The sequence below is a fragment of the Larus michahellis genome, chromosome 17 (genome assembly GCF_964199755.1).
Source record: "Larus michahellis chromosome 17, bLarMic1.1, whole genome shotgun sequence".
In the NCBI taxonomy this organism is placed as follows: domain Eukaryota; kingdom Metazoa; phylum Chordata; class Aves; order Charadriiformes; family Laridae; genus Larus; species Larus michahellis.
The window spans coordinates 1005542-1028953 of NC_133912.1; the positions used below are offsets into that span (position 1 = coordinate 1005542).

At 56.5% G+C, this 23412-nt stretch overlaps 1 protein-coding gene across 3 annotated transcripts; it reads left to right on the forward strand.

The window, feature by feature from the left end:
• The first annotated feature begins 4 nt into the window (after positions 1-4).
• MSANTD2 (Myb/SANT DNA binding domain containing 2) lies at positions 5-22950 on the forward strand. Of its 3 annotated transcripts, none has more exons than XM_074560993.1 (5): positions 5-502; positions 13102-13146; positions 13850-14108; positions 16085-16145; positions 21796-22950. In XM_074560993.1, the coding sequence occupies exons 1-5, from the start codon at positions 5-7 to the stop codon at positions 22646-22648; spliced, it is 1716 nt and encodes a 571-aa protein (XP_074417094.1). In that variant the 3' UTR covers positions 22649-22950. The 3 variants fall into 3 exon arrangements, with proteins under 3 accessions (XP_074417094.1, XP_074417096.1, XP_074417095.1); XM_074560995.1 differs by lacking the exon at positions 21796-22950 and adding an exon at positions 16528-17108; XM_074560994.1 differs by lacking the exon at positions 13102-13146.
• The last annotated feature ends 462 nt before the right edge of the window (positions 22951-23412 follow it).

A 23412-nucleotide genomic window follows, 5' to 3' on the forward strand; every position in this document is an offset into this window, starting at 1 on the left:
CAACATGGCGGCGTCCTGCGGCTCCTCGCAGCTCCCGCCCGCCGAGCCGCCCCTCAAGATCCCCAAGATGGAGGTGCTGTCGCCGGGCTCGCCGGGGGCGTTGAGCGACGGCAACCCCAGCCTCTCCGACCCCTCCACCCCCAGCGGCGCCTCCCCGCTGGGCCCGGGGCCGGCGGCCGGCGGGGCCGGGCCGGGGGTCGGCGGCGGGGCGGGGGGCCGCGGCGGGGCCTCGCCCTCCGTCTCCTTCTCGCCGGGCGGCGCCGCCGCCGCAGCCGCCGCCGCCGCTTGCCGAGGGATGTCGTGGACGCCGGCGGAGACCAACGCGCTGATCGCCGTCTGGGGGAACGAGCGGCTGGTGGAGGCCCGGTACCAGCAGCTGGAGGGCGCCGGCACCGTCTTCGGCAGCAAAGCCCCCGGCCCCGCCATGTACGAGCGCGTCTCCCGCGCCCTGGCCGAGCTGGGCTACGAGCGCACCCCTTCCCAGTGCCGGGAGCGCATCAAGGTACCCCGGCGGGGGCGGGCGGCTCGGCCCGGGGGGGGCGGGACGGGTGGCCCCGGGGCTCAGCGCGGCCTTGGGCCGGCGGGGGCGGGACATCGTGTCCCCTGGGCTCAGCCTTTCGGGGTCTTCCCATGCAGGCAGCTTTCCAGAGCATCCTTCAAGCTCTGGCTGCGGGCATCCCCTGGGCTCAGCCCAGCCTTTGGTCCTGCGCAGGGGGTCATCCCATCCCCTGGGATCAGCCCTTAGGGTCTCCCCATGCAAACTATTTTCCGGAGCATCCTTTGGCCCTGGGTGCAGGGTCACTGTGTCCCCAGGACTCAGCCCAGCCTTTGGCCCTGGTTATGGGGGCACGGCGTCCCCCAGGCTCGATCCCTTCCAGATCTCCCCTGAAGCATCCTCTGGCCCTGAGTTTGGGGCCACCGCATCCTCTGGGCTCATCCCACCTGGGTGTTTCCACGCTGATAGTTTTCTGGAGCATCCTTTGGCTCTGGGTGTGGGTGTCCCCTGGGCTCAGCCCAGCCTTTGACTCTGCCTGTGGGGGCACCCCGTCCCCTGGGATCAGCCGGTCAGGGTCTTTCCATGATGATAGTTTTCTGGAGCGTCCGATGGCCCTGGGCACAGGGTCACGGTGTCCCTAGGGCTCAGTCCAGCCTTCGACCTTGGGTTTGGAAGCACTGTGTCCCCTGGGCTCAGCCTTTTGGGGTCTCCCCATGCAGGCAGTTTTCCAGAACATCCTCTGGCCCTGGCTGCGGGCATCCCCTGGGCTCAGCCCAACCGTTGGCACTGGGTTTGAGGACGCTACATCTCCTGCAGTCACCCTTTCGGGGTCTCCCCACGCCGGCAGTTTTCTGGAGCATCCTGTGCCCCTGGGTGGGGGGCACCCCATCCCCTGGGCTCCTCTACCTGGCTCCCCGCAGCACCCAGTTGGCATCTCCTGGCCCGGAGCAGGCTGGACGCCATGTCCTGGGGGTTCAGCTCTTACTCTTTCCAACCCAGGCGCTGCGTCCTTTGGGATCAGCCACTCAGTCTCCCCGGCGCGGGTGGGCTGCGGCAGCATCCTTTGGTCCTGAGTGGGGAGAGACGCAGCGTCCCAGCTGTTTGTGTCCCCTCACGTGGACACAGCAGCATCCTTTTCCCAGGGTTTTGGGGCCACCGCGTCCCCAGGGTTGCCTCCTTTCGTCCCTGAGTGTGGTGGGCACCGTGGCCCTGGGTGGCTTGACTCAGTCCCCTTCCCCGTCCCCCAGCGTCTTCTGGCTGTGAGGGGGTGGCACTAGCTGCTCCCTGAAGCCCTCACGGGAAAAGGGGGCTCCCAGTTGCCCCAGTAATGAGGGCTGGCTCGGGCTCTGGTTGCCTTCTTGCACTTGTGGCTCCCGCCGTTGCTTTGGAGTTGCTTTACGGGGTACAAGGTCTTTCCCTGGCTGGCACTGGTGTGCGCTGCGCTTTCAGGAACCTCTTTAATAATTGAGCCGCCTTAAACAGCCCCAGGGGCTGCAGTTCCTCTGGGTGGCAGGTTTTCAGGAGAGATTTTTCCAGCTCCATCGTTCCCTTGGGGAAAAGGGAAAGGCTGGCTTGGGTGTCCGGCTTGGGAGCAGCCGTTCCGCGCGCCTCGCTTTTCCGAAGAGGAGGTATTTGGAGGGACCGTGGATGGGGTGGCAATTGCTGCCGGGTTTTGACGTATAAACATGAGTGAAGCTTGGAAGGGTGAATTAAATGCTCCGAGCTCCCTCTGGCTTTCATTTTCCCCTTTCGTGACCCAGTAGGCTGCCCGTGCCGCTGTTTAAAATGTCAATTGATTAAAAAAAAAAAAAAAAAAAAAAAAAGGAATGTTTTGTTATTGCTAGGGATGAGCGAGGGTTTTTGCTTCTCTTCTGTGAAATACGGCTGCGGCGGCCCGGCCTGGCTGGGATTCTCCAGGTGTGTTCACCCAGGCTGCCTTTGATTTGTAAAATACGGGAAACGGGGGATTTTGCATTATCGAGGATGCTCGGGAATAAGTGAGAGACTCGCCCTTCGGTCCCTGTTAATGAGAGCAGCCTTCGTGCCTGAAATCAGGTGGCCGAAACAAAACACCCCCCCCTTCCTCTAGCTGTTTTAGTTTCCTAACGTATTTTCCTCGTGTCATCTCCTTGACCCCCTGTATTTGCTCCTCAGGGATTTATTTCCCTTGACCGCATCCAAATATTGTTTGAGCAGAACGTTGCTGCGCCGCGAAACCTCTCGGAGTCCCTGTTTTTCTTGGCGGCTCTCAAGGTGCTCGTCGCTTCCATCGCTTCTTCCACAAAACTTTGGCGTTTCCCGGAGCCTGATGCGTGCTGGAGGAGTTACTCGAGGCGGTTTGGCTTTGCCTGTCAGGCTCCGATGGTTTCGGATTGAGGTGGGCTGTAGAGGACCTTACCCGAGTCCAGAACTGGCTGTTCAGCTTCGGACGATGGAGCTGGTTGCGGGTTGTGGCAGCTTTGGGGCCAGAGCAAGCGTTTTGGTGACTGCTGGCTCATCCCATCCTCCCAGCAGGTTGTGAGCTTCTCGCAGACGAGGGCTCCTCTCCCTTTCCCTTAAAAAGTGATGCTTGAACACATCTTTGCCCCTAAAACGTTCAAGCTTGAAAGAAACCACACCTCACCTACCTATCGAACAGCGTAGAGGGAACAGAAGACCACAAGGCTGATATTTATCACCTTGCCGCGGCGTCGGGAGCAGCTCCTGATGGACCTGTTAGATTTTTCTGGATCAACGCGCGATACAGAATCCCGGAGTCCCAGACTGGTAGGGCTTCTCCGAGCTGCTCTCGGAGCCATCGCGAGGCGATAAATAGAAGGGACCTTCGAACTCACGGTAGGTTTTTGACCGGAGTGCTCCAGGTGCGGCCTCCCCAGGGCAGAGCCGAGGGGGAGGATGACCTCCCTCCACCCGCAGCCACTTCTTGGCCACAAGGGCACGTTGCTGGCTCGTGGGCAACTCGTTGTCCGCCAGGACTCCCATGTCCCTCTCCGCAGAGGTGCCTTTCCACGGCCTTTGAGCTCACGGTAGGTTTTTGACCGGAATCGCTGTGAAATGAGCGCCCCTCGAAAGCTGGGCTTTCAAGGCAGCCGAGAGTTGACCTTGTTACGGGGATTACTGAGATAGCTTCAGTAGCCAACGGCAACCCTAAAATCCCAATTTTTGTAGGATTCCAGGCGTTATCGGCGGCTTGACTCTTTCACGCCCGACCAAGAGCGAAAATCGCTCCTGGGTGTGGAGGGGTCAGTGCCTGAAGTCATCTTTAGGCGGGAGCAGGACGACTTGAACACGCTGTTGGAGCAAGGGGAGGTGTCAGGCGCTTCACAGTCCTCCGGTATCGGCCGAGGTGAAAACAGAGCTGGGGAGATGGCGATGAGGGAGCGCTGAGCTGCATCTTCATTTGTTATCCGTAATGCTCCGTATTTCCGTGATTTTCAAATACTCTGACTTAATGCCCATCAAGGGAGAGCAGCGTGAGGATTTGTCGATGCGTTATAGACGTAAATCGTGCTTAAAACGGATCGGAGCCAACTTATTTTATAAATGCCTTTTAGAGAAGGACTCGGTATTGGCTTTCTTCAGGACTCCTGCCTCCCTTGGACTCGGCCAAATCTTGAAGAGCGAGGTAGAAATGAGCCGGAGAGGGAAAAGTCAGCTCCGCAGAGGAAAGCTTTCCAGTGGTATCGCACGGACGCGTTCTCTCCTAATTCAAGCAGGATGCGAAGTGAGGGCCCGGTTCCGATTTTTTTTTTTTTTTTTGTCTGTCTCCTAACATCTGCATGTGCTTTTCCGCGCGCAGGCAAGGGCTGGGAACGCAACCGCTGTTGCGTTCGAGCGCTCTGGAAACGTCTGTTTCAAATTTCGGGATTCACACGTAACCGTTCCGGCAGCTTTTCCTTTCGGAAAAGAGACCTTGAAGCCGACGTGGTGGCTGGTAGGCCGGCGGAGTTTTGCAGTCGGGAGCCGCAGGAGGGTTGAAACGTCGCGATTTCTGTCTGTTGGGTTCCTGGAAAAGCTGTTTTCTGCTCTGTAGTTTCCTCATCCCGTTGTATCCTTCATCCTTACTTTATTTAGTAATATATTCTGACCGTCCCAGTGACACATAGCTCTCATTAATAAGTCATTTACTAAAGCGCACGTGCTTCATCCAGCCCTCCTCCTCCTCCATCCGAAGAGGCCAAGGATTTAACCTGGTTTGTGTTGCCCAAAACTCATCTGCAGCAGCGCCCGGAGAGCCTCGCGGTGTGAAGGTTTGACTTTAGCGCCGGGCTTGGAAGGGATGGAATATTTGGCAAAACCCTGCTGACCCTGTGCCCTTCGCCTGGCGACGTTTCGGCCGGAGGTTAGCCCTTCGCTCGAGCTGCTTTTAACCACGGAAAAAACGAGCTGTCTCGGGACGGCCAAAAGCCGACGTACCCTGTGTGGATTCCTTGAGATCCCTTTCCATCGGGTTATACCCTCGGAAATCGTCGCTTCATCCGCTTCCAGCCTTCGCCCGTGGCTGCAGTGGACGGTGCAGGTGAGCGCAGGCTTTACAGTTGCCGCTGAGCAGCGCGGGGCTGCGCGAGTCAAGGCTAATTTTCAGGCAATAAAGGCTTGTTTGATTTTAAAGGAGTCTTGGAATAACCGGATCTTATGCATTTTTTAAATCCGCGGAAGAGTTTCTGCCGCGTGCGCCTGCCTTCATCAAGGGTGCCATCAAAGACTCGCTCTCCTGCCGGCGCTTTGCTGGGCTGCCGGAGCCTTTTGGTGCTAGAAATTCCCCAGCCGCGGTTTCAGCTGGCGAGCTTTTCTCCGGCGGAGAGAATTCCCTCCTTAAAAGTTGCCGTCCGGCAGCGGGAGACTGTTAAATTTCACATCTTTAACGTGGCGTTTCTTCAGCTGTCGGGTTCTACGCAGGTTCCGCTTTTATTTTTGCGGGCGAGCCGCTGAAATTTGTTTGCCTCGCCCCGGAGTTGGTGCCGAGCCGTTTGTTTGGAGGAGCGCTCTGACATCTTAACTCCCGGCGCCAGGAATTCCCCGGTCCCGGTGCCGATGGCGAACCCGCCGCCCCAGGGTTGGATTTTCCCTAGGGAGCGACCTCCCTCTCACCCCAGCCGGGTGACTGGAGGCTTCTGCCGGGTTGAGGTTGTCGGCTAAGCGTGTAATTTTTTTTTAATTATTTTTTTTTTTCAAAAGAAAAAATACTTTGAAGACAGCGGCGAAAGACTCGTGGAGGACGTAGGCACGAAGGGGAGAAGCGAATGCCGCGAACCCACATGAAACGGGAAGGAATGAAAAATTACACCTCGGTGTCAGCCGTTGGCGTTCCTTTGCTTTAAGCTCTATGTAAAGCAACGGCAGCCGGGGCTTCTTTGTGACGGGGCTGTGGTTTTAGCCGCTTTACCGTGTAAACAAACTATTTTTAAATCGCGCATGAAGTGGTTTCGAAGGAAGGAAAAGCCGCGCTAACCAGACCGTCTCGGAAGCGACGCGTGCCGTCATCTAGTTTGCCCTCCTGCGTGATACGGGAGATTGGGTTTCACCCAGAATTCCGTCGTCGGTCGCAAGAACGTTGCGCGGAGCGACTGTCTTTTAGTTTGAAGATCTCAAACGGTGGAGCATCGGTACGTTTTGTAGCAACCGGCCAGCTGTCCGCCTTCAAAACGGCTTTGCCTTCTATTTCTTTCGAACGCGTTTTATCTTTGTCTTGCATTTGTTATCTCAGGCCCAGATCCTCGTCCCGGTGGCTCCACCGGCTGCAGGCAGGGTTCAAGTTACTGCCGGCTCTTTCTTCGGATACACTGGGTTTTCCAGGCTGGGTCGTTTTTTGTCCTCCCTTGAATTCTCTCCAGCAGCCCAGCTTCTCACCGGAGGATCTCGCAGGCCCCGGCAGGTTGGAGCAACTTTCTGTTGATGTTTATAACCTGGAAAAAAAAAAAAAAATAAACTCCTCAGTGACAAAGAACAGATTTATTTATTTTACTCCTGGGACGTATCTCGGGGCGGCAGTTGAGGAGCGTCGCTGGGAGGAGAGCATCACGTGGAGCGAACCCTCTTGCAGAGAAGCTGCCTCCACTCTCTCCGGCCGGGGTTTTGCCCGGCAGCGTGGCGCCGGTCGGCATCTGCCTGGCTTTGCACCTGCAGGATGAACGTCTTTACAGTCCGGTAGCTTCTGCAGCTGCCTTGTGCGTCTGTAGTACCCTGCTCTGGTGGTTCTGGCGTACCCGGGTCACCCACCGCTCGCTGCGTGGGTGCCCAATGACTCCCAGAGGGAGCAGGTGGTTGGTGGCCAGGAACTCGTTACGGGACAAACATGCTAAACTTGAACATTGACTCTTAGTTGGGGAGCACGTGGTTTTTCCCTGTCATGCTCCTTGACTACGGAGGACTTGGAAGGTGTTAAAAATCCGCCTCCTGATTTTTATGCCTTGCCCTTAGCCAGCACACGCAGGCAGGCGGAAATTTTAGGCGTCCCATCGGCATCGGGTTATTGCAGAGGCCGCTTTGCCGTCGGGAAAGCGCCGGCGGCAGCGGCGCAGGAGGTGTCGGACGGTTGGTCGTGGATTGTGTTCATTTGGGAAGCGACTGGATGCACCTGCAGAGCTCGGCAGAGTGAAACGGGTGTGAGTGAACTGCAGCCGGGGCTCATCCCCAGCAGCGTGGGCAGCAGGGCGAGGGGGGGGGGATTCTGCCCCTCTGCTCCGCTCTGGGAGACCCCCCTGCAGTGCTGCCTCCAGCGCTGGGGCACCAACAGCAGAAGGACACGGAGCTGTTGGAGCGGGGCCGGAGGAGGCCCCGGAGATGCTGGGAGGGCTGGAGCCCCTCTGCTGGGAGGACAGGCTGAGAGAGCTGGGGGGGGTCAGCCTGGAGAAGAGAAGGCTCCGGGGAGACCTTCCAGTCCCTCAAGGGGCTCCAGGAAAGCTGGGGAGGGACTCTGAGCAGGGAGGGGAGCCGTGGGACAAGGGGGAAGGGTTTTACACTGAAGGAGGGGAGATTGAGATGAGATCTGACGCAGGAACTCTTTGGTGTGAGGGTGGTGAGCCCCTGGCCCAGGTTGCCCAGAGAAGCTGTGGCTGCCCCATCCCTGGAGGGGTTCAAGGCCAGGTTGGCCGGGGCTTGGAGCAACCTGGGCTGGTGGGAGGTGTCCCTGCCCAGGGCAGGGGGTGGCACTTGGGTGATCTTCAAGGTCCCTTCCAACCCATTCAACGTTTCCATGAAAGCATGCAGCTTCGAGCACCGGTGTGGGGGTGGATTCTCTTTCATTACTCCTTCTGGTTACGCTCCGTCCTGCTGCGCGTGTAAATCTGGGGGCCGAGTCGGTGACGCTCTCCGGACTGCCGTGGTCTCACTGGCTCCCAACCCTTGACCGCTAGTCCTGGTGAAAACTGGTGTGAAATCCACCTTTGGAATTTCACGTCCAGCTTTTCCCATGGATTTAGGTATTGCTCCCCACCGGTAACGTTTTCTCAACGCAACCGAAGGCAAGCGGCAAGGACCTTCCTCTAGAGCCATCCGGCCCCGGGGTGGGCACCGACACGCTGCCAGGACGGTGTCGTGCGTAAAGTTTTTTAACTTTCTGAACTACGGGAGACGTTTCCCCACCCCGTGGTGCCGCCCGTGTCGATGCTTTCCGCCGCTCGGCCGAAGCTTGTTTTGGAGAGGAACAATTTCCCTCCCACCCGCGGGAGGGTTTGTGCTGCTCTGGGTCTCCTGGAGGGGCTGACGGCCTCGCTCTACGCGTTGACTGGAGTCGGTGCGGTGCCGCGCGGCTGGCTGAGAACAGAGATATGACCTATTGGAGTACGTCTCGGACCTCTTCGATCCAGGCTCCTGCGCATCGGGCTTTCCTTGAAAAGCAGGCTTTGGGGATGACAGAGAGAGACGTCTGTCCCCGTTCCGGGGGACGCGGGAAGCTTTAAGCTTGCTGGGTAGGAACGAGCGTGTTTGTGACGGCGAGACGGTCTACTGGAGCGCGGCCTTCACCGCTCTAAAGTAGCCATGGGTTTTCCATGCTGGTTTTGAGCAGGTCACGCCAGGACTAGGTTGAACCTTACTCATGCGTCTCTGCGAGCCGAGACCTGGCCGTAGGACACGTCTAACCCTTCCCAGAGCCTGGCTGTGCTGGGTTTTGCTGGGCTGCCTTCTCAAACTCTGAGGGACTCTGCTTTCCATCCGGTACTGTCTTAAACCAGGAGCCCAGTGCGTCGGGAGGCGAAGGTGCCCAGCCATCCGCTTTCCGCAGGCAATACCAGAGGGTTTCTTTGCCCGAGGTGTCTTGTCCGATCAGCATCAAATCCCCGAGAAGGCTATGAATGATTTTATTCTCGGCTCTCCAACACCGGCAACCGATGGAGCGTCTTTGCAGGCGGCTATTTGGAGACCCGAGGTGTCGCCCGGCGCCGCTGCGGGGAGGTTCGTCCGTCGTCTCTCGGCACCGCGTATCGCTGCGGGACTCCCTCACCCAGCCGGGCCGCAGCTCTTCAAGCCCCGGCTCCGTTCCCCCGTGGTCGCTGGCAAAGTCCTGCCTCGGCGCGGTTGACCTTTGCAATTGGCTGTAGCAATTCTGCAAATAATTCCTCTCCAGGCAAGAGCTTATTTTTTTTTTTTAGTATATTTATTTGTGATTTGGAAATTGGCAGTGGAGGGAAATCCGCTGCGGTTTTTTTTTTTTGTTAGGTTCTAGCTCTGGCTAACTAACCCAGCGTAAAAACACGCGCCTTACCTGCCTTGAGTGACGTCCCCCATCCGCGTTTTCTAGGGGGACTTCGCTTCTTCAAGTCATGGTTCAAAGAGATCTCTGGTCCCTGTGTCCGTGTTTCCCCTCGGGACATTCTCATCCGGTTCCATACCCGAGACTTTTGCGCTGGAGCCAAATCCTTTAGGAAATCCCGGTGCGTTCGGGCGCACCAGGAGACGGCGAAGGCTGCGGGATTTATTTGGCCCTGGCGGGTGGGTCAGGGGCAGCTCTGGGTGGGTTTGCACGAGGCTGGTTGTTTGGCAGAGGAGGGTTGCCGCTTGGCGTCTCCTCTTGGAGACGCGTTGAAGTCGTCAGCTACCTTTCTGCAGAAAGGCTCTCCGGAGAGTTTAAGGTGCTCGCTCTTCTCCTTTTATTCTGGATGGGCTACAGAAATCGGGCTTCTTGTGGCCACCTCCCCTGTAAGTCTCGTGTTCTCTCGCCTTGTAAGCCCTAAAAGTCCGAGTCGAGCAGAGCTCTCAGACTCCTGGAGCCAGTTCCGCTCCCACCGGCCAGCTCGGGAGGGAGGACTGCCGGACCTTTCGCAGCGCCGGCCATCCCTGCGTGCCCTACGACCGCTCCAGGCTTCACGACCCGTTTCTTTTCTCCCCGCGTAGTTTCGTCTGGTGTTGCGCGTGAGAATCCTGGCACGATGAGGGAGGAAGCTATTTTACGGTGGCGTTTTTCATTTGGGACGTAGAGGCGAGAGCTCCTCTCTGCCGTTAAAGTAAAGGAGCGTCTTTGGAGCCGAACGTTGTGCTGATGGTGCTCTGTGCCGTCAGGACCCTTCTAGGCCGGCTGCTGTCATTTAATAGACTTAAATATATTTAACGTGGACGCTCCTGTCGGCCACCGAACTGCTCTGTGGAGCCCGTAGGGCCTCGCTGATCCAGATCCGGGACCTGGAGGTTCTTGCGTTGGACCGTCTCGGGGAGGGGGGGGGGGTTATGCGTACAGAGCTCGCCGCGGTGCGGTTCTCCTCCCTCGTCTGACTGTTCGCTGGGACGACTGTGTCCGCAGCCTTCCTCGAAGGCGCCGCCGCCGGCTTTTCGGACCGGCGGTTCCTGCAGGGCGATGGGTTCTCCCGTGGCTTGGCTTTGTGGAGAAGACGAGGGCTCGTTCAGTTAGAGACGGTGAGAAAACCCACGTTGAGCTCTATGGCTGTCTCCTCCTCCTCCTCGGGATGTCGCCGCGCTAAATTAAGCGGGGATAACCTGTCTTCACGTTGCAGGCAGCGTTGCGGAACAATAAGCAAAAGCCGCGGTCTCTTCCAGTCTGGGCAGTCACTGGGCAGTCATCAGGTCTGTTTTCAGTTACTTGTCCTAAATTTACCGGTTTCTTGCCTATCTGTATCAATATGTGTGTGTGTGCACTTTAGGAACCACGGAGCGGGAGTTGAGCTGGACACCGGGAGGAATAGAGGAGGTGCGTAAGAAAAACCCAGATCTTAAACGATGGGCGCTCAGAATAACCCGCTGGGAGGAAGGCGGCTGAACCCTTGAGCGCTATAAAAATGGCCAGGGGAGGTTTCCCGAAGTCCCAGCAATTATTTAGGTAGGAAAAACAAAAATCATCCCGGGAGGCGCAGGCAGCTGCGGAGGGAGAGCCAGGGGGGCCGGTCCACCTCATCCCTGCCACGCAGGAGCCTGGAGCGTCCGGGAAACGGAGCCCGATCCGTGTTATTCGGAGGTGAAAACGGCTTAGGAAAGCGGTAGGGACAGCCCGGTGGAGAAACTTGGGAGCGCCTCCCGGCAGAAAGAGCCGGCGGGACTCGATTCTCCGGGCAGCAAGACGGAGGAGCCATCAGCCGCTCGTGACCTCCTGGGGCTTTTGAAAGCACCAAATTTGAGCTTCTCTCCCTCAAATTTGAGGTTGTTCTGCCACCAGAAGTGGAGGTAAAAGGGGCTCTCGCAGCCGGGTCCGGAAGCGTTTAGGGAGTAACCTCAAAAGTACTCTCGACTTGCAAGAGTAACGAGAGCACCGCTCGTTTATTTTCGCCCCATTTTTTTTTTTTTGCACTGCTGCCTTTTCATTCTCGTGCCCGGTCTCCATCGGCGCGACGCTAAAAAAAAAATGATTTTTTTTTTTTTTTTTTTTTTCCACCCCCCTGGGAAAAGAAGCCCCTTTGCAGCCCGGATGAAATAGTTAAATCGCGACTGGGCTACAACCCGGCGCGAGATACCCCAGGACCCCGTCGGTGGGGAGAGGCGTTGGAAGACCGCGCTTCAAATAGAGCGAGAGGCTGCGGATGTCGAGCGTTCCCGAGGGGGTTTGGCCAAGAGTAGGGACGTTTTTTGGGATTTTTTTTTTTTTTTTTTTTTTTTTTTGGTGAACCGCGCTGGGGACGGTTTGTTTAGCTTAAAGGCCGCTAAGAAATGCGGCTAAATCTGCAGTTAACTCCGACGGATAAGCCGGGCGGGTGGAAGAACTGGGGGGGGGGGTTGGGAAATACGTTTTAAAAAAAAAAAAAAAAAAAACATACAACTTGGGTAGATTTTAGAAAGAGCCTTGGGAGCGAAACAAGAGTTTGGCCGAATCGCGCCGGGGGGAGATTTGAGCCAAAAGGAGAAGAAATCGGAGTGAAAAAGCCGGGCGTTGCATCCTCCGCTGCGCTTTTCGGGGCAAACCCGGACCGTTTCGAACCTCCCGGATGTTCCCGAGGGGTTCTTATTGCTAAATTTTAAGAACCAAATTGATCTGTGACCCCCCCCCCACCCTAGGGAATACCGACAGGTTTCTTGGCCTTGGTTTGCGGCTGACGCGGCCGGTTGGGTTTTTTGGTTTTGGGTTTTTTTACCCCATTTGCAAACCGAAGCTTAAAATTTGGTGGGGGCGGAATGGGGATGGGTTCCACCCGAAACCCCCGAACAATTCTGGTCTTATCTCTGCCCGTGTTTGGTGGGATTTTATTCTGCGTTCTTTTTCTGTGTGGGGTTTTGGGGTGTCGTTTTTGGTTTTTTTTTTTTTTTTTCTTTTTTTTGGAACGGCAGGGTAAAACCGACTCACCGCTTAGCAGTTTTGCTTCTGCCCCCAGGGCTCGGAATATCGGTGGGGGGGGGGAAATGGTTAGAAACGTCGTCCTTTCCCGCTGTTAAAGCAGTACATGGGGAGCATTAAGTAGGTTCCAGCTTTCTGGAGAGGCAAAGTTTTGGTTTTTGGGGGGGAAAACCCAAGTGTTTTTTGCAGCGCCGTGCGCTTGGAAGTCCGTCCCAGTCGTATTCTGGAAAGCAAGGCGACAGGACAAGCTCTTCCCAAATTAATGCCTCTCTCGTACTCCGGAGGCGGCTTTGCCGTACCTGAGCAATCCAATAAATCCCATAATGGGGGGGGGGGGGGGGAACCAAACTCCAAACGTTTTCTAGCGCTCTGCCAAGCCAAAAACCACCGAGATCCAGAAAATTTGGGGCCCGTCGTTACCTTTCAGAAAGCAGAACGGCGGCGGAATTAAAACCGCGTGGAGGGATGTGTATAAAGAGATATTTTTTTTTTTATTATTTTATTTTTTAATGGATTAGAGGAGGGGGGAAAAACCGGATGGAAATTGTAGGTTTCTGGGCCTTTGCATCGCTGGCACACAGCGGCAGGGCCCGGAGGGGGATGATGGGGGGCGGGATGCTCCGGCTCGGCCGTCGGTGCGGGGTGCTGGAGGGATCACCAAAACTACACCAGGTTTGCGGTTTTTTTTGGGTGGTTTTTTTTGTTTCTTTTTTTTTTTTTTTTTTTTTTTGATCTGTCTTTTCAGCCTCAGCGCTGGGTTTGGGGTTTTTTTTGGTTTTTTTTTTTTTGGAAAGGTCTCTCAGAGCCGTCCCGGTATTGTTTCTTAATGCTTTTTTGCTGTGGAAGTCTGGGAATGGGGAGCGTTATTGATTTGCCCTCTTTTAAATTTCAGCAGCTTCACAAGAGACAGAGTGAGTTAGTAAGGAATGCAAAATATGTAAGTAATATATATTTTCCTAGCTGAATAGCTTAGGCACGTATACATTTTTGTACCTTGTGTCTTCTTACCGGAGCGAGGAAGGTTGGACCGTCTTTGCTTTGGGGGACTCCTCTCTCTTTCCCTCTCTCTCCCCTCCCCGCTTCCCCTTCTCCGCGCTGGGGGGCACAAACACCAGCTCTGCTTTCTCCTCCTCGGCGTAGGTGTGCGTTTCCTTGGCTGGTTGGTATCTCTGACTTGGCGGGGGTGGGGGGGGGAAGGTGTGGGGTTGTGTCTCTTGGTCTTTTTATTTTATTATTTTTTTTTTTCTCCCCCACGTAGCGGATCTGGGGGGGGATTTTTCTTTTTTTTTTTTTTCTTTTTTTTTTCTTTTTTAATTCCGACAGAGAAGAAATGGCCCGAGTTAAATCTGACGAAGCCCTGGCTGCCGCGCAGCTCTGTCCTGTCTCGTAGACGTTCCCGCTAAAGCGGGAACGTCGGATACCTACGATGCTTCCCGGCGGGCGTAGATTAATTCGGGAGCGTTGCATTTAGCTCGTTGAGCGTGGGGCAAAGACTGATCAGCAGAAGTAAAAAAAAAATAAAAAAAAAATATATAAAAACAACCCTAAACTCTGCCTAGCAGCCCTGTAACTGTCTGCAAGTGAATGTGTGCTCTTCCGACGCGCTGCCGCCTGATTAACCTGCGTTTTTCTGTCTTTAGACCCTTCGCAGGTGCTACAGCCGGGTGAAGGAGCACGGCGTCGGGAAGAGGAAAAGCAGCTACACTTTTGAGCAGCTGGAGCAGGTCTTTGGGCAGGGAGGATGGGACTCCCAGCCCTGCCAGCCCGTCCTCATCAACAGCAGCGGCTTGTACCAGGAGCTGGAGTCGGACGGCAGCACGATGGAGGAGTATTCGCAGGAGGATTGGGGAAACCACAGTCAGGATCTTCATTGCTACCAGACCGGCGAACAGGAGTTGGGTAAGAAAGCCCATCTTGGCGCATCTCCGTCCTCTGATTTTTACCCGTGCTCTGTGCTCGTGCCGTCTCCCGCGTACGTATCAGAGAACCACAGAAAGATTAGAGCTGGGAGGGACCTTGAAGACCGCCCAGTGCCACCCCCCTGCCCCGGGCAGGGACACCTCCCACCAGCCCAGGTTGCTCCAAGCCCCGGCCAACCTGGCCTTGAACCCCTCCAGGGATGGGGCAGCCACAGCTTCTCTGGGCAACCTGGGCCAGGGGCTCATCACCAAGTCAAGAATTCTTCTTCAGATCTCATCCAAATCTCCCCTCTTCCAGTTTGAAGCCATCACCCCTCATCCTATCCCTCTACTCCCTGCTCCAGAGTCCCTCCCCAGCTTTCCTGGAGCCCCTTGAGGGACTGGAAGGGGCTGGAAGGTCTCCCCGGAGCCTTCTCTTCCCCAGGCTGAACCCCCCCAGCTCTCTCAGCCTGTCCTCCCAGCAGAGGGGCTCCAGCCCTCCCAGCATCTCCAGGGCCTCCTCTGGCCCCGCTCCAACAGCTCCGTGTCCTTCTGCTGTTGGTGGCCCCAGCGCTGGAGGCAGCACTGCAGGGGGGGCTCCCCAGCGCGGAGAGTACCGGCTTTCGTGTTTCAGACGTCGTGTTCTCCCGATGCCCAACGCTTGACGTCCTTGGGGAGAAAAGGGAAAGAAATTCCCCGGTTCATCGTCAAAAGCCAAACGTGGTTCCCAAAGTATTTTAGGAGCGGGGTTGGGGTTTGAAGAGCCTGGCAGGAGGAGGGAAGGGCTGCACGGCCAGAAACGGTGGAGGAGGAGGTGGCAACGTGTTCCCCGTCTCTCCTTCCCTGCTCGGTTCTGCTTCCCTTCGTGGGACTGGGGAGATATTTTCCCTTTCGCTGGTATAAATATGCTTAAATCCAGAGGTGTGGCCTCTTTTATATAGGAAAAAAAGAGCAAGCGAGCTCACGGCACAGGAGCGAGACCTAAAACGAACTCCTCCACGTGCTTTTCTTGCCCGAATTCTTGGTGTTTCCGCAAAAGAATCGATATATTAATTCGTTTGGAGATCTGCTTCTTGCCCGGGGCTTATTGAACCTCGTGGAAAGGGAGCAAGGTACCGTGTTCTGGGTTGAAAACGCGTGCTTTCGGGCAGTTTTGTGAAGAAATGGGTTGGTCTCTCTCTCTATTTCCATCTCTCGAGCCACTGATCTCGGGGGCGCGTGTTCCTCCCGTGCCCGAGCGAGGGGGGTTTATTTTCACCGTGGAAACTTTGAAGTCCATCAAATTCGGTGGAGGCCCGGGCGAAGAAGGTGAATTGGGTAAAGCTTCTTGGTGTGATGGCTTTTTTTTTTTTTTTTTTTCCCCCCCCACCCCTGTGACTTGGGGGCTGAAGCGCGGAGAGGAGATGTATCCGTGTTCGGGGAGTTGGGATGCTCCGAACGCGGCTTAAATCACAGCTGACGGGGACGATTTGCAAGTTGGCCGGTGACCGCCTCCCGCTTCTCTCGCGCTTCTTCCCCGGGGGAGTCGGAGATGAGGAATACGGTGGGGAGAAACCGCGATGACACAAAACGCGTGTGTGTCCGGGGCCTGATTCCGCCTAGTTTGGCTCGGCGTGACGAGTCGAAGCGCCGCGGGTCGAAGCGCCGCCGCCGCCGCCTGCTTTGTCGCCTTTTTCCTTTACTCGAAGCGGGGCCGTTTACGTGCGCGTGGGCTGAGGATCGTCTTAATTTTCGCAGCAGTCGGGAGAAAAGCGCTCCCCGCGCAAGGCCTAAATGGAAGGCAGATGCGTTTGTTCTGCCGCTCGCTCTTACAATGCGCCGTTGAAAGCGGAATGGCCTTTTTTCTTTCTCCCCCTCTTTTTTTTTTTTCCTTTTAAACGTATACTTTGTATATTTTATTTTTTTTTTTTAAAAAAAAAAAAAAGCCCCAGGAACATCATTTCAAATATAATCATGCGTTGGAATTTTACCTTGCAGATGAAATGCCTCCCACAAAACGAACATTAAAGATAAAGCAGGAATCTTCGGAAGACGCGCAGTAAGTAATTTATGAATGTTTTCCCTTGGAATGCGTTTCCCTGGGGATGGCGTGCCAGGAGGGGAGGATATTTGAAACTTCTGATTGTAATTATAAATGCGTTGTGCAAGACTGTTCGGACGGTTGGATCCGCTTCGTGCGTTACTCCCGTTAACCTCGGACCGTCCGAAAAGCTTCCCAACTCTCGTCTCCGCTTGGCTCTCGGCGCTCAGCGAACGGAACGAGACTTTGGGCTTAAAATGCGGATAAAACCCACGTCGGCTTCCTTAGGGACGGATGCGGGCAGGCGGCGGGTCGCGTGGGACACGCGGCCAGGCTCTCGGATCTGTTTGTAATCTGATTTTTTTTTTTTTTTTGTCCCGTTTGCCCCTTGGGATGTAAGGAAAAAAAGGGAATATAGGAGGAGCGGAGGAAAGGAGGAGTGAGAAGAGGGAGGCAGTGCCCCGGTAGTTGGCTTGGCGTGAGTAACGCCTGCAAGAAAAGTTCTCCTCCGCGGTGGGGAAGGCCTGCCAAAGCTCGTGACTTATTTTTATTTTCTTCTTTCTGACTTACGGATGGGTTTAATCCGACAAAAGGCCGGAGCGTTTCGAATGCTTCGAGCGCGGGAACCTCCCTCGCCTCGCCAACGATAACACGGAGCCTTTTAGCCGGCCTTGCTTCCGATCTTTGGGGGTTTTAAAACCCGCGGGGCGCTTGTCGATCTGGCTGCGACGGGACCGAGCCCTCGCGAACTGGCCGGCGGCCCCTTCTGGGTGGGTTCCACGCACGGGTTTTCCCCCCCCCACCCCCGCCCCCGGTAATTTGTAGTGTCGTCCGAAGTCAATCTTGGCGTTTCCGACGCTGGAAAAGGAGCTTCCGTGGGGCAGGAAGTCATCGGCGCGGTAGGCGTGTAGGTCGCGTCCCTGCTTCGTAACGCAACACAGGCTTTTTATTGTAACTAATTGAAGAAAAAAAAAATAAAAATCCTCTAAAACCCAAAAAAACCCCATAAAATAATAAAAATAAGCTTCCGTCGCAATGGCCTGGCGTCGTCAGCCTCCGCACTTCGGGTGGATTTTCACGGTACTTTTTTGCCTTTTAACCCGGAGCAGATTCAGTTTAGCGACTCAGGGGTGACCCGGAGAAAAAGAACGTTTTTTTGTTGTTTTTGGGTTTTTTTTGCGCTGTAAACCTTATTATCGCCTCTTCGCAGAGTTTCTCGGGGATAACTTCCCCTTTCGAGGCGTGCTTTAGGGAATCGCGTGGAAAATAATCCCGAATTTTCTGAGGGGAAGGCTCGGCCTGCCCCAATCTTCGCTCCCGGGTTCCGTCGCGTAGAGGGACGGGCCGGGTCGGATTTAGTCGATGAGACCTTTCGGAGTTTTGCGGTGGGTTTTGTGGGGGTTTTTTTTTTTCCCAAAAAAAAAAAAATTCCCTCTGAAATGCACAGACGTCTCCGGACTCTCTTTTTTTTTTTTTCTCCCCCCCGCCACGATGAGAGCAAGGAACTTTTCAACTCCGATTGAGCGGATTAAAAGCGGTCGGGAGAGGCATGGCTGATGGAAAGATAAGCCGGCTCGTTATTATCTTCACGAAATAGAATTGCGTTTCTTCTTACAAGCCCCAGACGGTAAAACGCCGAACCTTTTCACCTCTTTCAGCGTTTTTAAAATACGTATAACTCATTTCAAAGGCGGCGGGGCTTCGGTTCGCCTGCCGCCGCGGTCGGGCAGGGGTTGTCAGCGGCAATAACCTCAGCGGAACGGGAGGCGGCGGCGGCGGCGCGTTCGACTCCTTTGCGGAGCCTCCGTTTTTGATGTGGAGAACTTGGGGTGCGGCGGCGCGGGACCGTCGCCCCCGTACTGCTAAAAAAACCTTCTCTCGAGATGGGAATTTTCCCGGGTTCCGGTTTGCGCCCGTTGCCCCCTCGTCCTGTCCCCGGGCACCACTGAGAAGAGTCTGGCCCCATCCTTTTGCCCCCCCGCCCTTTAGATTTTGATGAGCATTGCTGAGATGCCCTCAGCACAGAGGTGCTCCGGCCCCTCAGCATCTCCGTCGCCTCCGCTGGACTCTCCAGCAGTTCCCTGTCCTTCTGGAACTGGGGAGCCCAGAACTGGACCCAGCGCTCCACAAGCGACCTCCCCAGGACAGAGCCAAGGGGGAAGATGACCTCCCTCCACGTGCGGACACACTCCTCTTCTTCCACCCCAGGAGACCGTTGGCCTCCTTGGCCACAAGAACATGTTGCTGGCTCACGGGCAACTCGTTGCCCACCAGGACTCCCAGGTCAGCCCCCAGCCTGTCCTGGTGAGGGGGGGTTATTCCTCCCGAGACGCAGGACCCTACGCTTGCCCTTGGTGAACTCCACGAGGTTCCTCTCCTCCCAACCCTCCGGCCTCTCCGCGCTGCCTTCCGCTGCGTCAGCCGCTCCTCCCAGCTTTGCGTCACCAGCAAACTCGCCGTCCCCCTCGATCCAGGTGGTCGAGGAAGATGTTGAACTGGGCCCGGTACTGGCCCCTGGGGAACACCGGTAGCCGCTGGCCTCTGCGCCGCCCACCCCAACCCTCCGAGCTCTGCCATCCGGCCAGCGCCTCTCCCCGCGGCGCCTTAGCGGGGCCAGCGCCGCCTCCCTTAACCTCGGCTGGCGAATAACCGGCCTCCAAAAACATCCGAGGACGTCCGCGTCTCCCGGGTTGCCGTATTTTCGGCGGTGGAGGAAGCGAGGAGCTGTGGCCGGGGTGCCGTGCTCCCCTCGGCTGGGCTCTCCTTCCCTGCGTCGCCATCGCATCCCCTTGGCCTCCGAATAAACCGTCGGGGGTTTTTTTTTTTTGTTGTGTTTTGGGGTTTTTTCGGAAAAGCGAAACGCTGCTTAAGCCTCTCTCCTGCTATTTAAGATTTATTTTGAGGGGCGGCGGCACTGGGGGCTTGGTGAACTGGAAAAAGCCGGGGGAGCCAGGTCCTTCGCTGGAAACGGCGGCGCCTGAAGGAGGAATCTGCACGGCGGCGGCGGCTCGCGTCGTTCCTTGGCTGAAAGGCGGAAGCTTCCGAGGAGGGAGAAACGCAGGTGGCCGGGCTCCAGCGGGAGGTCGCCGTTCGACGGCAGGGTAAAACCCAGCTCCGGGGCACCTTCCGCCGCTGGAAAAGGAGATTTGCCCCGTGCCGCCCGGCCCTGGCAGGGGGAAAACCCTCGGATTTTTCTATTGGAAAATAAATAACAGTGACAATTTGGACTCTTGCTGCTTATAGCTCCGCATGGCCGAGCCGGGGAGAGGCTGGATGGAGGCCGGGAGAGCGGAGCTGAGCCCTCGCGTCCGGCTGTAGGCGGGAAGAGGAGACGCTAAACCCCAAACGCGGAGCTTCGTAAAATCTCCTCGTTCCGTGTGCCTCGAAGGGCGGGATTCCCTCCACGGAAAGCCCTCCCGTGCCGTACGCGCGGTGCTGCCGGAGCCCTCTCCCGTGAAATCATTCCCCTTCCCAGCAGGAGCAGTTTGACGAGTGACTCATTTCATTATTTTATTTTTTTTTATTTTTTTTTCCCCCAGCTCTATTTTGTGCTGAACTAAACTTAGCGCGAATATTTATAGCGCAATTAATAAAGGTGGGGGCTTTTTTTTTTTTTGCCTTTTTTTTTTTTTTCGTCGTTTCTGAACTCCGTTCCTCCGCTGTTGAATGAAAATCCGCCCACGCCGCGTCTCTCCCGTCTCTGGGCTCGGATGGGGCTGCCGTCTCCGAACCCTGGCTTCCGCGGCGAGTGAGCCGGTGACAGCGGCGACAGGCGGGCTCGGTGCCGCCGCCGCCGGCCCTGCCCCGTGTCCCTTCTCCCTCCGCTCCGCTTCCCTCTGTTGTCCCCAGAAGGCGAATTTCCGCTTCCCCAAGACTGGAAAAAGGCCTTTTTCCAAGCCTGACGCCTGGAGAAGCGGCGCGGGAGCCGGAGAGGAGCTTTGAAACGGTGCGGTATCGCCGCGGATTTGGGGTAAAAGCTCCTTTTTTCCCCCCGCGGTGTTTCTCGCCTGCCTTCTCCTTCGCCGCTGGAAGGGGACGCGACTCCTCCGAAGCGCCAAGGAGTTTGGCAACGATGCAACAGGCGTTTTTAACCCCCCTCGTCCCGGCTCAAACCCAGCCCCGCCGGCTCCCCAAAGCCCCTCGCCCTCCGGCCGCGGCGGCCCGTGCCCGACAAAACGCCTCTTGAGGTCTCTGCGGGGTTCCCGTGGCGCGGCGGCCGCGGCGAGACGGTCGGGAGAGGCGGCCGCGGTCCCTCCCGGCGCCGTGAGGAGCGAGCCCTCTCCCCTTGGACCCGTTCTTGGAGGGGGGGCTTGGATACCCCAGCCGAGGTTTGGAGAGCCGGGCCACCGAGCCGCCGGCGTCAAAGGGCTCGACGCGGCTCTGCGATCCCAGCCCGCTTTGCCCCGGAGGCACCGGCGCTCGGAGAACCTCCCCCCAAAAATCGCGGGCGTCGGGTTTTAACGGCGCAAGGAGCATCCTCGTGGGGTTCGCGGGGCGTCGGATCTGCCGGTGCCCGGAGACCGTCGTGTCCCTCAGCGTGCGGATAGAAGGAAGGGGAGTCGGGGGAGGGGAGAAGGCTTTTCAATCCCATTTGTTGGCCCAGGAGGGATTTCTCCGTTAACCGAACGAGGCTCGTTATCTCCCTACAGCTTTGATTATAGGACGATAACTCTTAAAATGAGCCGTTCTCCCAACGAGGTAATGACGCCCCGAGTGTCCCGTTCATTCCGGAGGAACCTCTTCCAGAGTCTAAATCCCGCCGTGGAAACGCGCTTTGATGCCCTGTGGTTACCGGGAGGGAAAAGAAATCTTTGGGAAGGTGGGGATCGCTTTTCCAGAGGGATTTCTGCTCTCCGTCCGCCCACGGGTCATCTTCACCGGCGTCTTCTTGGCTTCCTTCAACCCCGGTTGGGCTCCCAACGCCGGGACCAAGCCCTTCGGAGCGGCCGGGCGTCCGCTTTTCGGTTGTTTTTCCCGCAATTACATGAATGTCGGTGGGGGCCGGGGGGGGGAATGCCGAGGGGGAAGGGTTTTGAGTGGCAAACGGGATAACACCGCCGTTGTCCGTGCCGGTGGGAAGGCAGGGCCGTAAGGAAGAAGCCGAGAACTGAACTTTGCATTTATTTAGCGGCGCCGGCCGCGTCTTTTCGCTCGCAATCGCTTTGGGGACAGCACGGGGACAAAACCCCCCCCCTCTCCGGGGGGTTTTTGGGGGTTGGGAAGAGCCGAAATCTTCCTCGGAAGCGGAATTTGGGGATTTCTCACCTCGCCTTTCCTTCGCCGGGTCGTCACCTGCAGAACTTTAGGTGGGAAATGCCCTTCCCGGCCGAGGTCGTGGTTTGCCGGGGATGTGGGAAGGGGGCGGGGTTGGGTTTTGAGGCGGTTTTGCTGAAATTCATTAAAAAGAAAAAAAAACAAAAACAACCAAAAAAAAGCCATCCGCGTGGCGCCGTAATCCCTAACCTCGCCTCGCGACGCGGGACGGATATAGGGATAGACAGAAAAGCGGCGGAGATAAGCCGAAAGGGATGAATATTTTCGGGCGGCGGGTGCGCGCGCCGGGCCGGTTTCGCGACCGCTGCCTTTATCCTTCTCTCCGTGTTTTTGTTTTTATTTTTTTGTTTTGTTTTGTTTTTGTTTCTTTTCCCCCCCCCCCCCTAATTTCCAGGAAGCGCGACGTCATGCAGAACATTATGCAAATCCTGGAGTCGGTCCAGCTGAAGTGGGAGCTGTTTCAGAGCTGGACGGACTTCTCCCGGCTCCATCTTTCCAACAAACTGGCCATTTTCGGCATCGGTTACAACACCCGCTGGAAGGAGGACATCCGTTACCACTACGCCGAGATCAGCTCCCAGGTACCCCTCGGCAAACGGCTCCGGGAATATTTCAACTCGGAAAAACCGGAGGGCCGGGTCATCATGACCCGGGTGCAGAAAATGAACTGGAAAAACGTTTATTACAAATTCTTGGAGATCACCATCAGCGAAGCCCGCTGCCTGGAGCTCCACATGGAGATCGACTGGATCCCCATTGCTCACTCCAAACCCACCGGCGGCAACGTCGTGCAGTATTTATTGCCGGGCGGGATTCCCAAAAGCCCCGGCTTGTACGCCATCGGCTACGAGGAATGCCACGAGAAACCCCCCTCCCCTCCCGCCGAGCACCGGGGGCCCGATCCCGGCACCGAGACTCCCGGCGAGCTGGAGGTCCCTTCCCCGCAAGCTTCCCTCCGGCTGGATATGGAATCCGCCCGGATTATCTACTGTTACCTCGGCATCGCCGAGGTCCGGACTCTCCAGCAGTGCCTGTTTTTACATTTTCAGGCAAACACCAAAACCTTCAGCAAGGATTGGGTGGGGATCAACGCCTTTTTATCCCAGAACTGCCTCGTCGAGCCCGGCGTCTCCCCCAAATCCATCTACATCAAATTTGTGGAAGTGGAGAGGGATTTTCTTTCCGCCGGCTCTTTGGTAGAGTGCCTGGAAAAAGCCATCGGATACCCCTTAAAATTTAACAACTGAGGCTCGTCCTTCATAAGGATTCGGGTTTTCCGCCCTTTTTTTCCAGCTCGCTACCAGACGCTTTGGGCTCCCGTCCCTCCGCAGCCGGGCGAGTCGGACTTTTCCGCCCGGAAAGGAGGTTGTTTGTGGGGTTTTTTGGTTTTTTTTTTGAGGGGGGGGGGGCACGGTGGGGGGTTGACGGGAGGTTCGCGGGGTACATCCCCTCGGCTCGGCCCTCTCTCGGCCCCGGACGCCGGCTTTTCCCACCGCGCCGGCCGCTATTCCCAACGGAGGGAGGCAGGCGCTCGCGCGGCGAGGACAAACCCCCCCCCCGCCGCCCCCCAACCCCAGACCCCCCCCCCTCCCCCGTGAAGCGCCCGTAGGTACATTCCACGCGGGACGAGCGCGTTACACGTGGCGTTTTCATGCGAAAAGCTGGGGTTTTTGGGGGTCGTATTTTTTTTTTTTTTTTGGGGGGGGGGGGAAGGGGGGGTTCTTTATTCCACAGTGTCTCGTTTGGACGCATCCCGTCTCTCTCTGAAGTGTTATTACGGATCCGAATAAATAAGCAATAGATAACGGCAAGTTAAACCTTGAACCACGTTAAAGGAGACTGTTTTTCAAGAGAACTGTTGTATATAATTTAGGAACTTCACTTTTTCTTTTTTTTTATTTTTTTTTTTATTTTTTTTTTTTTTTTTTAAATTTTTTTTGGTCGCCCGTCGCGTGTTCTCCTCTCTCCGAACAGTGTTGCCTGCGCAAAGACTTTGGTTTCCGTGACGTAA

Bases quoted from the DNA above. Each gene is read 5' to 3' on its own strand.
- MSANTD2 (XM_074560993.1), top strand. From the start codon at position 5: ATGGCGGCGTCCTGCGGCTCCTCGCAGCTCCCGCCCGCCGAGCCGCCC. The intron at 14,109-16,084 runs GTAAGAAAGCCC...TTTACCTTGCAG, and splicing joins GACCGGCGAACAGGAGTTGG to ATGAAATGCCTCCCACAAAA. The intron at 16,146-21,795 runs GTAAGTAATTTA...CCTAATTTCCAG, and splicing joins GAATCTTCGGAAGACGCGCA to GAAGCGCGACGTCATGCAGA.